The sequence below is a fragment of the Nasonia vitripennis genome, chromosome 1, assembly GCF_009193385.2.
Source record: "Nasonia vitripennis strain AsymCx chromosome 1, Nvit_psr_1.1, whole genome shotgun sequence".
In the NCBI taxonomy this organism is placed as follows: domain Eukaryota; kingdom Metazoa; phylum Arthropoda; class Insecta; order Hymenoptera; family Pteromalidae; genus Nasonia; species Nasonia vitripennis.
The window spans coordinates 27,641,663-27,654,788 of record NC_045757.1 but is presented as its reverse complement, the minus strand read 5'-3'; the positions used below and the strand labels follow the sequence as shown (position 1 = coordinate 27,654,788).

General features: G+C 44.9%; 1 protein-coding gene across 2 annotated transcripts in view; it reads left to right on the top strand.

Annotated features, from left to right (window-relative positions):
- The first annotated feature begins 297 nt into the window (after window positions 1-297).
- LOC100118859 overlaps window positions 298-13,126 on the top strand; it is a 36,088-nt gene continuing 23,259 nt past the window's right edge. Inside the window, exons 1-3 of one of the 2 annotated variants that reach the window (XM_008213997.4) lie at window positions 298-653; window positions 3,886-4,108; window positions 4,437-4,611. In XM_008213997.4, coding sequence (XP_008212219.2) covers window positions 3,912-4,108; window positions 4,437-4,611 — 372 coding nt within the window. In that variant the 5' untranslated portion in view covers window positions 298-653; window positions 3,886-3,911. The remainder of the gene's footprint in view (window positions 654-3,885; window positions 4,109-4,436; window positions 4,612-13,126) is intronic. The other variant, XM_016988854.3, reaches the window with a different exon arrangement.

Genomic DNA, 13,126 nt, shown 5'->3' with positions numbered 1-13,126 from the left:
CAGTAGTACAGAGAGAGAGAGAGAGAGAGAGAGAGAGAGAGAGAGAGAGAGAGAGACAGAGACGCACGACACTTAGGGGCGCAGTAGTCGAGTCGGGGGTACGAAAAAAGGGAGCGACAGATGTACACACTCTCGCACACACACGCACACGTAAAAGAAAAGATGCTTTGCATTAGCCAGTAGGTATATAGTATATAGTGGTAGTATAGGGGGTAGTGCGCAAACGCACAAACGCCATGGCGCGAAGAGGTGGGTATACGCAAGAGTCGCGCGCGGGGTCGGCGAGTCCAGTGTAGTTGTGGCTCCGGCGCCGAGCTGATATAGGTGTATATACGTATACTTGTATAATCCTTAGAGAGAGAAAGTCGAGGCTTGCGCCAGCGCACTACCTACTCGCGAAGCGCGTGTGTGTACGAGCGACGCGGATGTGCAGGGGGTAGTACGCTCTCGCGCCGATGACGCGCGAGCTCGGCCGAGACCAATATTCGAGAGAGACGGCGTGTGCGTGAAGGCTGTGAGCAGAAACGCTTATCTTTGACTCTTAGTTGTTGTTGTTTTTGTGGATCGTGCTGGAGCCGAGGATATGACGAGCGACGGAGGAGTGGAATGAGGAGGGCTGAGAGGCGACTGATGCGCAGACTGGATTGGAATACGTAAGTTTGAAAATTGAGATGTTGCTGCTGTGTTGCGGGGGAGACGATCCTATATTTGAATGTCGATAAGATCGGAGAATTGAATTGTTGTTTTCGAAACTGTTCAATTTTAAGAATAGGAAACTATTGATGTGGTATTGAATTGTAATCACTTTTCAGTAGTTTGAGTAAATACAATTGAATTGACAAGATATGGTTCCATTGGTGAATTATTTTTAATAATTTTGAGAGAGAGTATTCAGTTTGTGATTTGCATACGATAATACATTGATATCAGTCCCAACAATTGTAAACGTTTGTAACTGAATTCTATACTAAATTTGTATTCGAAACATAAAGTTTCATGTAACGCACTTGACCCTTCGCGGATTACATAACACGGCGCAGAAAAAAGAGCTTTTAAATTCAAAGCATCGCATCGAAAACATTAAATTCGCTCACGACCTATCACAACGAAACCTCAAAGTCTAAAACCGTTTATTTTCACTCCCTGTACCATAAGAGTATAGAGGCTTTGCTCTTTGTCGTAGCGCTTTTTTTCCGTATTGATTACTAGGGTTCGTTGCACGTGATTCGTATATATAACGCTTCCTCTCTTGTTCTCTCTCTCTCTCTCTCTCTCTCTCTCTCTCTCTCTCTCTCTCTCTCTTTCTCTCTCTCTCTCTTCGTCTCTCTTTGTTTACTACCCCGAGTTTATGAATGAAAGAGTTGGCGAAAGAGCCAATAAAGACGAGCTCAAGCCTACACGCTGCACTGCTGCAGCCTCGTGCTGCACAAAGAGCGTCTGAGTAGCAATTTTGCAAAGACTCAATGTATATACCCCTAATTTCTTTTGAAAGCCGCGCGTGCGTGTGCACAGTCGAGGCTACACAATGTGATTCACCGAGGCTGGAAATTGGGTTAATGGAAGATTATGGCTTTATCGATTTTTTGCACGAAAACAACGGCTATACTACTGCGCTCCGTGTGTGGCGTGTGTCTGCGCGTCTGGAGTGTGCGTATTAGCGAAGAGTGCTCAGTCTGCACGTGGACTTGGTATTTTCGCGCAGCTCTAAGTAGTCTCTGTTTATTCTACTTTTAGTGCCCGACTGAGTTTGAATTTGTTCGGGAATTCGAGCCTCACTCGACGTAAGTGAATGAGCTGGATTACAAGTTGACGGCTTACTTGAAGAATCACTTGAAGAAAATCATTTCTGATAACGTTTCGAAAATGCCCATAAAGTCAAATCCTAACGAATTCCCTTGAAAATATACAAATCCCCGATCATAAACTATCAATCGAAGCGGACGATCCATCAAACGCCCGCAACAATGCCTATCCAGTAAACAAGCGCGAAACTCCCTACGACAGTTCCTAAAATAACATTCCACGCGTCACGACGACGGCCTGGAAGACGACATCGTAATTAATTGACTCCCCGCGTACTTGAAATTTTCATTAATATCCGAGCTATATCACGCTATCGTTGGCTGCTCGAGCGAAAGTGAAATATGGCGGTAGTACGTCGGACAGGACGAATTTTTTTTTCCTTCGCAGCCGAGAGATCGAAGCCGTCAACACGCGCCGACGGGCGGGTCGCACACTTTTTTTCGTTCTCAAGGACAGCTGCGCGGGTGGAGTGACTCAGAACACCGCGCGCGGGTTAATAGACCACATTTCCTTTCGCTCTGCGGCTTTTTTTTACCTTCTTCCCAGCGCTGAGGGTGGGGGGGGGGGGGTTTGCCGTACCGCATCGCCTTATTCACTTTTACGGACGAGCTGTAAATGCAAAACGCAGAATTACACCAGCGCGATAAAATATTTTACGGGTCGAGTGAGGCTTGATAGCGCGGAATTTTGTTATTGGACTGCGCTATGCATGTGCAATTTTTTTCGGATGAATCGCTCAGTTATATTACGCTGTTGACTTTTAGATCCGCAGTAAAAAATTATCGATTTTTCATAACCTGTGCAGTAAGCGTAAAAAATATTCATATTTAATTGAAAAATCCGTTAACCACAATTTCCCCGAAACATTCATAAACGAATACGTCAGCGCGTAAAAGCTTAATCCGGCAATCGCTTACGAAACACCCTATCCCGCGCGCGCACTAAAACGCAAACGTCCGCAACGAAAGCTACTACAGCAGCACTCCGACGATGACTAATCTCAAAAAGCCGTCAGCGCTGCAAGTACAAGCCGGCAATTTAAAATTAATCTTCCGAGCTCTTCCTCTCGGTGCCATTGTTACGCGGTATACAGAGTCGCATTGCCGGAATACAGCAGTAGCAGCAGCCGACGCTGAGTCAAGGAAGGGAAAATTGTCTGCACTTCTCGCGAGCGGTCAATAACTGCGTCTGGGACGGCCCTGCAGCGACTCGGCCTATTCACCCGGTTTTTCAGCTCGGTTAATGTATTCTTTCGTATAAATCAATTTCGCGCGAGTCGCTTTGACGCTGTATGTATACGTGGGCTTTGGCTCGACCTGAGAGTTGTGCTGCCCTATATAAAGAGATATAGAGTATATGCCTATAGGTGGTGGAAGATGTACATGGTTGTTTTTGCTTTGACTTTGACGAGCCGTGGGAAATTTCGATGCAAAATTCGATGCTGCGCGCGCTCGTTGAATTTCATAGCCGTGGAAAATTGCCCCAAATTTCGAGGCACTGTCTACCTATACGGCAATAGGCTCTCTCCTCGTTGTTCCGAATTTTGCTAGGCATGGACCGTTTTATTGTGTTTATAGCCCGGATAGAGAGAGAGAGAGAGAGAGAGAGAGAGAGAGAGAGATGAGATTTTTCGCTGAATGATTTTTCTCTGGTTTTCTTTAATTTTATTTTTTGAACTAGTATTATGATTCTTAGATATATTGATTTCGAAATCTATTTCAATTGAAGATTCAGTAATGTCGCAAATAAAAAGCACAGTTAGTTTCTCTATTTTGTTTGCTTTTCCATATTCATCAACTCAGAATTTTCACAAAATAGAGTATCCATCTGTGAAATATGGCATTTATCATAAAATAATAATTCATCAGATGATTACAGATTTTACAGTTACAATCGGCTTCGTGTATATTAAAAATAAAATTAAAAAATTCCAGAGCCTGAGAAATCTCTCTAAATTAGAAAACTGCACAAAAAATGAAATTCACATCAAATATTGTATAAAATAAGCTCAACGATATAGAATATTATTACATCTCACATAATCATTGTTTCACCCCTTTGCCCACTTCACAATGCCCACAGCAGCGTCGAAACTCCCAGCGCCAAGTATGTGCGACGTAGGCGAGACTCGTGTTCTCCCGAACGGTGGAACTTCGCCGTCGGTGCTACTGGCCGCTAAACTCCGGAGACCGAGTTGCGACGAGGAGCAGGACAAGAGCAACGGCAGCTCGACGCCCGGTACACCCACCAGCCTCAGACGTGCCGACAGCCTCGAGAAGTGCTTCAGTGATCCTGAATTTTTCAAGTAAGTTTCCTATCGATTTGGCTTATTTTTGTTGGCCCGCGTTGACGTTTTAATGTATTATCGTTTGACCTATAATAATAATGTTCTTGTGGGAATAGATCGGCCGATTTGTATGGGTGAAGTTTCAAGTTGGGGAATTACGAGCTAAGTTCAGTCGTCGAAGTTACTAGCTTAATCTAACTATACCTACTTATGAATAATTTCCGTACGATATTCATTTGTTCAATAATTTACAATACCTACCCACATCTTAACCTCGTCATCATCATCCGAAAAAAATCGCAAACACCAATTCTGTTATTCGAAACGCGAATACTCTGTTCCCCAGGAAGCAGCGCCAGCGCCAACAGCAGCAGCGCAGCAGAGACGGTTGCGATCATCGCTCGACCAGTTCCAGCCGCGGCAACGAGCCCGAGGCGAGCACTGAACCCGAGTGTAACAGACTCGCTGCTGCAGATGCGTTGCCACCGCCGCCACCGCCACCGCCGCTCGACAACAACGAGGTGAGCTCCTCTTTTGCGCTTCTCTCTTATTCTCGTTTATTTCTTTTTATCCTTATACAGTCTCCGCTATTCATGCGCGAACTCGAGTGACGTGTAGATAGAAATAACGAGAGAAGTCTTTTAAGGAGATTACGAGATCGAGAGATTATATCAGTGGCTGCAGGTGGTCAAAGGTATGAAGATGGGTGTCAGATTTTGATTGGGATTGGAGGAGCTGGATCGTATCGGGTGTGTGCGATTAATGTGGCTACCGGGTGGATCGTAAAAATTTAATGCTCTTATTGACCTTAGGATGGACTATTGCAGAGTTCTATTACATTTTTGCTACAAGTTTAACGCTCGTCTCGTGTGAAACAAGTTTCGAAAGGTGCAATATCAGAATTCTTTCTCCAAACCTCGGATGACTCAAGCTTGAAAACTCCTCAGCAGATCTGCATGCCAGAACATCCTCTATCACCACTTTATATACCGGTTCATCAACCAGCAAATTGAACCATCCAACCCCAGCATCTTTCGCTACCTCAATAATTGCACAGCAAACGCATATCGATCGCAATCTCCATCCTCTTCCTCAGCTCCTCTTATATAGCGCCGAAAACCTCTCTCTCCGTCCGCAAATGGACCAAGCCTAACACGATGCATCATCCAAGATTCTCGGAATACCCCCGGGAAGCTGCTTAACTTGGGACTACGGCCCCTCTCTCTTTCGGCGGCTGGAAATTTTCGCCTAATGGCATAGCACTCTGGGGTCCGGATTTCGGAGACCGGCTTTCTTCGGAATCCCTTCGCAGGTGTACGGGTATTATGTGTGCGCCAGGCTACAGCACGTGTGTAGCTCGTATAAGGTGGGATCAGGATGTATGTGGGGCATTCCACACTGTGGATTTTACAAAAGACGAAAAATTGAGGTTTTTTTGATCGAAAATTTTTCATATCACAAAAATATTCCGAAATAATATACCTCGACCTTCCTCGAGTCTCTCGCGAGTATACTCCTGTACACATGCATACAGCGCCCGCATGTGCCGCAGTTTTTGCATCGTGACGACGGCGCTTAAAGACGCGCAGATGGATGAAACGAGAGATGCTGGGAATGAGAGGGCTTGAAGGGAGGATGCGATGTGTATAGTATGGAGGAAGGGATGTCTATTGAGGCGCGGAGAGGAAAATACAGCTATTCACTGAGAGGGAAGGAAAATCTTGAAAATTCATCGGCATATATTTTGTATGCTCACGCGCATACCGAGGATAAACTCGATAAGAATATTCGCGTTATATTAAACGCAGCCTCCGAAAATTCGAGAAAAACTGAGAGGAGAAAAAGAAAGCTACGGAAGAATACGCGTCCGAAAGAGAAACGTAAAAAAGGATCAGACGCATAAAAAAGCGAGCGCGCGTGAAGCAAGACGTTTTGGATCGAAAGAATGAGCGGAGGCAAGAGAGAAGGCTACACGAAGCGAGAGAAAGAGAGAGAGAGAGAGAGAGAGAGAGAGAGAGAGAGAGAAAAGGAACGTGTGGGAGAGAGGAAAGGTGTTTCTTTGTGCAGATTTTCGGCTTAGGCGGACTTCACACTTCTGTAAAGATGCGCATATGGCCCTACAATTCACACCGTATGTTCTGTGCGGGCCGACTGATTCGGGAAACATTTCCGCGGACTGATGAAAGAGTTGGGGAGTGGGTGTATGTGAAAAGGGGTCAGATGAAAAATGTGAGAAATGTGCGTAGTTTTAGTGCCCTTGTTGCTCTACTGCGTGTAGTAATGATTGATCGCGTGGAAAATTAAAATTGATGCTGCTGTGTACTAATGATTAAGTGGTGGCTTTTTAAAAATAGTCGTTCGAATGGTATTAGGAAATTTATAAATAACAATAACCAATACAAGCCAGAGCAAAACGCAGCCGAGAATGTCCCCTCCATCTAGCAGTCATCAACAATGAGCATTATCCAGAAGCAAAAAAAGAAAAGAAAATCTCATTACCTCGAGAAGAAAGCATTAAAAATCAGCTCTATTCTCTTTCTCCAAGTCGAGGACAGTCACCTTGATATATCGCACGCGTCGGGCAAATAAAAAAAAAACTCGCGCATCATCAGCAACGATAAAGAAAAACAGACCTCTAACCGCCCGATGTGCGATAGAGGAAATAAATCCTCGAGTCGTCGCAGCAGCCGCCGATGATTTCCGGCGCAGTAATACTTATAAACGACAAGCGCACCATTGCGAACGAGGCTTAAGAGCCGAGCCGCCGTGAGTCGACGCGCCGCTATAGTCTATACACTCGCCGCTATACGCGCAGCTACGCCGACAGACTCCAGTCTGTTGTTTACTGCCGTACCGCCAACACTTTGCGCTGCGTCTGTGAAACGTGGATATTTTGCGCTGGATTTTTCTCCGTCGCGAGTGAATTTCCTTCGGATTTGTCGATAATAGGTAATTTTGGAGAATTGATTTTTCTTTAGAGAGACAGTTTTTTTCGTGTTGTTTGGGACGAGGAAACGCGAGAATTAACACCTGTGCATCTTTCCTTGTTATCGAGAATGTTCAGGCGTCAGAATACACGTATACGAGCGACGATCTCGCGTTTCTTCGTTACAGAGCGACTTTGACGAGGAAGTGAGAGACTGTGTTTTGGAATTTTTCAAAGCCGAAACAAGGAATCGTTGCATGCAAGATTACGCGCATTTGCATAACTGGCTTATCTATTGCAAAGATTGTACGAATGTACCGTTGATGTAATCTTGAAATTGAATAGAAGTAGTTCTAGAAAAAAAAGAGATTCAATGAGCGTAATCGTAGTGACGTGATACGAATCGAGTAATCCCGAGTACAGTGAATAGTGTTATCGAAACGACGTGTTATTTTTTTCGTCTTTTTTCCACGTCAGCCGACTATACATTCACACGTACAGTACGGGAGGACAAGTTCATCAACGCGACACCTTGCAAAGCCAGTCGATACCTGTATAATATAAAGTCCGCATTCCAATATATCTGCGCTGCAGCGCTCGATCGGCAAGCAAGTACTGCTGCTGCTGTGGCTCCCGGGACTTCCCGATTTTTCTCGTTCGACGCAGCGCGATATAAGTATACTGGCTGAGGTACGGAATTCTTTTCGATTGCTGTGGAGTGAGTGGGAATAGTTATTTTTTGCGATATTTAAGTGCTCGTGCAAGACTTTGTGCTTTATAGTTTGAATTCGATAATTGCGCGGTTGAATAATTTCTAAATTTAGACAATTCAGCGAGAGCAATGATTCATAGCAACTTCTATTAGTATTCCTTTTTGCTAGAAATAGCCGCGTCGGACTCTGACGAAAGTTTGCGGGAGTGACAATGGACACGTGGAATGAAATTATACAATACAAACGCAATCTGATTTTAAAGTCAGATGCGGGTAGTAATTGTTGGCGAAATTAATCGATTATATGTATGAACGTGTTCAATGATTTAAAATGTTATCTATCAGAACTCGTTATTACACAACGATAAAACTTAATGACGACACAGAGATCACATCAGCGGCGTAACGTAGTAGCCCAATTAGATAAAGAAAATATCGACGAACGTCGCGTTCGTGCGCGACCGAATAATAAATCACTACGTGCGCGCATACCTGTTGATTCTATCACCAGCGATCGCACCACACCGCGAATTACGTAAACCCGGCGCAAAAAATCCCTCGCTACGATATCATTGCGCAAATTAATACGAAATAACTCAAAGTGTCGCGTGTACGCGCGTCGCGCACCTCGTCATATTATGCACCTCAAAAGCTCAACGCGCCAATAATTAATCAAGCTGAGGTACATTATGTAGGTATGTTGCTTCCTTCCACGCACATTATGTGTGACCAGTCGCATATAGCGGACGAAAAATAAACGAAAACGTCTATAGGTGCAGTAATATAGCCAAAGGATTTGCATGGCCTCGGGAATAAATCAGCCCGCTCTCAACTCGCCCTCGCGTTTTACGCGCGTAAATCACTTTCGCGTTGCGACACGCGGCGCAATGCAGAAATGACTTTCTTATACACTGAAGGAGTATTAGTTGTCATGTCGGAAGCTGCTACTACTGCTGAATCGAATCTCTGTTTTGTATACGATTTGATCGTTCCTTGTTTCGACGTCCAAAGCGCAATTAAGCACGAGTGCGACTACTTCATTACTCGCAGGCAAAAGTCGCCTAAATTTAACCCAAAAATTACACACCCACGCGTGCCTGCACGTGTCGAACAGCAGCAGCTGTTTTACACATACATCGCGTGTATATAGCACTAGCAGCACGTGGTCCTCCAAAAATCCATGCGAAATATTCTGTGTGCAAACAACTGCCGGAGCAGCTGCGGTCGGTCTCTTGCTCTCATGAATCTGGGTATGTGTGTTACTCAGACTGCAGTCTTTCATACACTGAACTCTGCTATGCGGAGAGCGAGTCCAGGGAAAGAAAATGTATTCGGATTGGCCTGACTCGCGACGACGGTGTTTATACCGTTCGACGTTACAGATTCTACCCGCTACATACCTACACTCGGCATGTCGTCGCCGATGGATGGGCTGGACGTACGTGTGTATATATATGTATTTATGGGTCAGTGCGCGGCGGCACGAGTCGTTCGCGCGCGATACGGTTCGCCGAGAGAAGACGACGAGGAGTGCACGCTTGGGATGCGATGAATTATGGGTGCAGCAAGCGCGCGCAAGCGGGGAATGAGACGACAGGCTTGCGCGGGATGCCGTTTGTTTTTAAGAAGAGTTTGCTGTTTGTATTTCGTTATGTCGCGCGCGAAAATAATAATTTACTCGTATATTATGAGCGGGAGATGTGTATTGGCCAACGGCGGTAAATTTGAAATTTTAATTTTCCCGCGCAAAAAAAAAGCTCCTGGATATTGCGTGCGCGAGCCGATAATCTTGCATTGGAATGAAACAGTTATATAGAGTGCAGTGTGTGTGAAAAGAGACCGAGCTCATTAAGGATTTTTTAATTTTTAATCTTCTGCTGCCGATGCTAGTATATATTATTCGTGGAACAATTTTGAATCGAGACTCCGTATTACCTACTTACGGCGCGTATTTAGTTTATCTCTTTTAATCCGCGGACTTTCTCCGTTTATTTATCGATGTTTGGATACAGCGATCGTTGAATATTTTACATATAAGTGGGGGATTTCGTGAAATCGGAAAAGTCGCGCGGAAATTCGCGCGGCACGCGAGAGGCGGATGCGGTTCATTCCATTGATCCATCATTTTTAATGGCGCAGATCTAGAGTATTGATAATACCGCCGAGCTCTCGGCCGTTTGCCGCAAATTGAATATTCATATTTTATCTATATACCGTGCGCTCTTCCCTTCGTTCCCATTCGTATATATCGTTTCGTATTAATATCCTGATTGACATGGATTAATGGGATGGAGAACGCTTTACGTTGAATTAGTCTTGTGTGCAGAAAACTTCCAATAAATGGAAGAAATCGAATCGAACTACTTATAAAGTTTAAAAATAATACGTGGCTCTATATTTGTATCAACTCTTATACCGACCGCAAAAACCCCATCACTAAAAAATTGTTTCAGTAACCCACTCACCCGAGCTTACCTACACAGCAAATCAAGTTCAACGCACTGCGCGCCACGGACAATAAAAAACTCGGCGTCGTCGTCGCCAAAGAATCTCGCAAACTTCTTCTCCTTCTGTGCGGCGCGCTGCACACATCGGAGCCTCTATACGTCGTCTCCGAGCCCGATTCGGAAGCTCGCGAGAGAGAATCAACTCGCTTGACTCGCGCACCGTTTCTCCTCCCATCAGAGCCAAGACGAGCTCTCGAGCACGTCGAGCTCGGCAATTAAAGCCCTCGCGGAAAACGGCCATCGCAGAGCAAGAGAGAAAGAGAGAGAGAGAGAGGGAAGAGGTCGAGACGGATTATTGATAGCGCGCGACGACGAGATTCGCGCCTCCCGCTTTTGTCGGGCTTAATGAGGGGGTGGCAACTTTCGGCTCTTTTGTGATTTTTCTGAAGCTTCGTCTCTTTGGTGCCCCGTTTGAAGCTATGCTCTGATGGGGATGTCGTGACGGATTGGTGGATTACGGTGCTTTGAGTTGGTTTGATTGTGACGGTTTTTGAATTTTTTATGTTTGTGGGATGTTCTCTGACTTGAGTAGAAATACTTTTGTTTACTCGGGATAACCCCTAATACCTCGTAGTCCGCGGGATAACCCCCAAGGCAAAAAAGGAGGTTTTCCCATAGTGCTCAATTGTCGCCCGATTATGCGCGAATCGTTTCCAATGCGTCATGCGTCCCGCTGTACAGACTGCGAAGTAAAAATTTTACGTCTTCATAAAACTTTATCGCTCGCGCGGCTGTAAATAGATGAATGAGAGCTATTATAGTCTACGCACTATCGGCTCGTTGAGGTCCATTACTAATCAATGATTACTGTTCGCTTCTGTAAAAGAGGTCTTTCTGCTCCAGAGACTCTGATTTCTCATCGATTCATACTCTCAATGTGCTTCCTTCAGATCATTGTCGACAATTAATCTCATTCAGCGTCGCTCTTCGATTCACAATTCACAAAACTTTGAAAAATTCTCTCATCTCGGCTTCTTTCATACAGAATACACATAACGAAACTTCACACGGCGCATCGGCAAAACAATTTTCCCTCCGCATCATCGTCAATAGCACACAGAGCAGCGCATAAACGCGGGCAAAACTTTGCGAGAGGGGAAGCATTTTCCACTGCACACATGAGAGAGAGAGAGAGAGAGAGAGAGAGAGAGAGAGAGAAACGTGCTGCGGGCTGCAATTCCTACTCGCATAATTCATTGTGCGGACCGTGCGAACCGTGAGTGAGCCGACGAGCTACTACATATACCCACACATACGTATACTCTTTTCGTTTGCTCGCGCACACACTAAATTACACCCGGTCTTGCACTTCTAATTAGTGCCTACGCGTATACTCGCGACTATACTCCACTCTATGGACTCCCCGCAACTTTTTTCTCCAGTATACATAGCGTTGTGTGCGGATTTATAAGGCCCCCTATGTGTTGGTGTTCTGCGATCGCGCGGATTTTCCTTTCGTGTAACACTATACGTTGGCGCCTTTGTTTATACGCGCGCGAGCGCGAGTCGAGAGAATCTAGTTTTGGTTGATGCGGGGAAGACAGGGGGTAATTAATGGGAGGCTTTGGCGCGCAGACATGCGGGTCAAGTGAAGTTTTATTCTTCTCGCTGAGCTGCTGTTGTTGCTGGGATGCATGTATAGAGCTGCTGCGCTAGAGAGAGACAAAAGAAATCGTGGATAAGGAACTGTGTCGTAAATTCAGGGAGTCGGGGTTCTACAATACGGCGAGGACGCGCTTGCTTAATTACTTTGTTTGCAGGTTCTATACGTATTATAGTACCTATGGTTTATTTTCGCATCTCAGGGCAATGTTGTTTTATCGAGGGGAAAAGTTTACGGTTTGGTGTCAATTTTTTGTCAAACACAGCGGAGACCTTGTGCAGTTTACGGCACCAGGTGATTAGAGCTGGTAATTATTTTCTTACACAAATCACGATTCAGGTAAACAGACACCGCTACTGACTCCGCCGTCTATCCTCTGCCTGCATTGTGTGCATGCATGCATAAGTAGCCACTATATTCTAACGAGCCCGTATTCTGTAATTATCGTCATTTTTCTAATACTCCTGTTCTAAATGTTTTCGCTGTGCGAATGTTAATAATTTGTTAAACGGAACCCACTGTTTAAGAAAAAAATGGGAGAACAGTTACGTATACATGAGTTGCTCGTGGGTAGATATAAAAATTGTAGTGAGTGTACTGTTGATGGTTTTTGTAGGATTTCAAAATTTTTATGAGGGAAAATGAAATTAATTCGATGAATAATTTAGCTATTGGTTTTGGAAAAACTTATTGGAAACGTAAGGGCCAAAATTAAAAATTTTCACACTTGAATTAAATTTTTACTTAATAAATAAAATTGATACATTACGATTCAACATTAAAAAGAAACACTGTCAACGCCCACCGTTAAATAGCAAAATAAATCCTCCATAAGAAATCCTTAGCAGCGATTCTCCTGCATCACAGATAGCGAATCTTCCACTCTTCTCGTCAGCATAGCCGCCTGTCGACTTGCGTCTTATTGTGCAATTCTCTCCCTGTGTATAAAGACGCATAGAAACACAATTCAACGGCGCGCAGTAGTCCCGTGTCTCAGCTCCTTTCGCACAGTACAGATATCTTACAGTATAGACGCGGACGTCGACGTCCGCACATAGAAACGGCAAAAAGACCTAATTACGCGCGGAGACTTTCCCCTCGTCCTTGACTTTCAAGTGGACTCGCGAGATGTGATTGCGCGACGACGCGGATGTGTATACGCGCAAGTCTCAGGGCTGCGCGTTAATTGCCGCACGAGCGAGACTTCAATGCGTCGACTGTTTTTCCCGCGGGGATGAATGGCGATTCAATAGCAGTCGTCTTTTGATACTAGCCGTTTTATGCATCT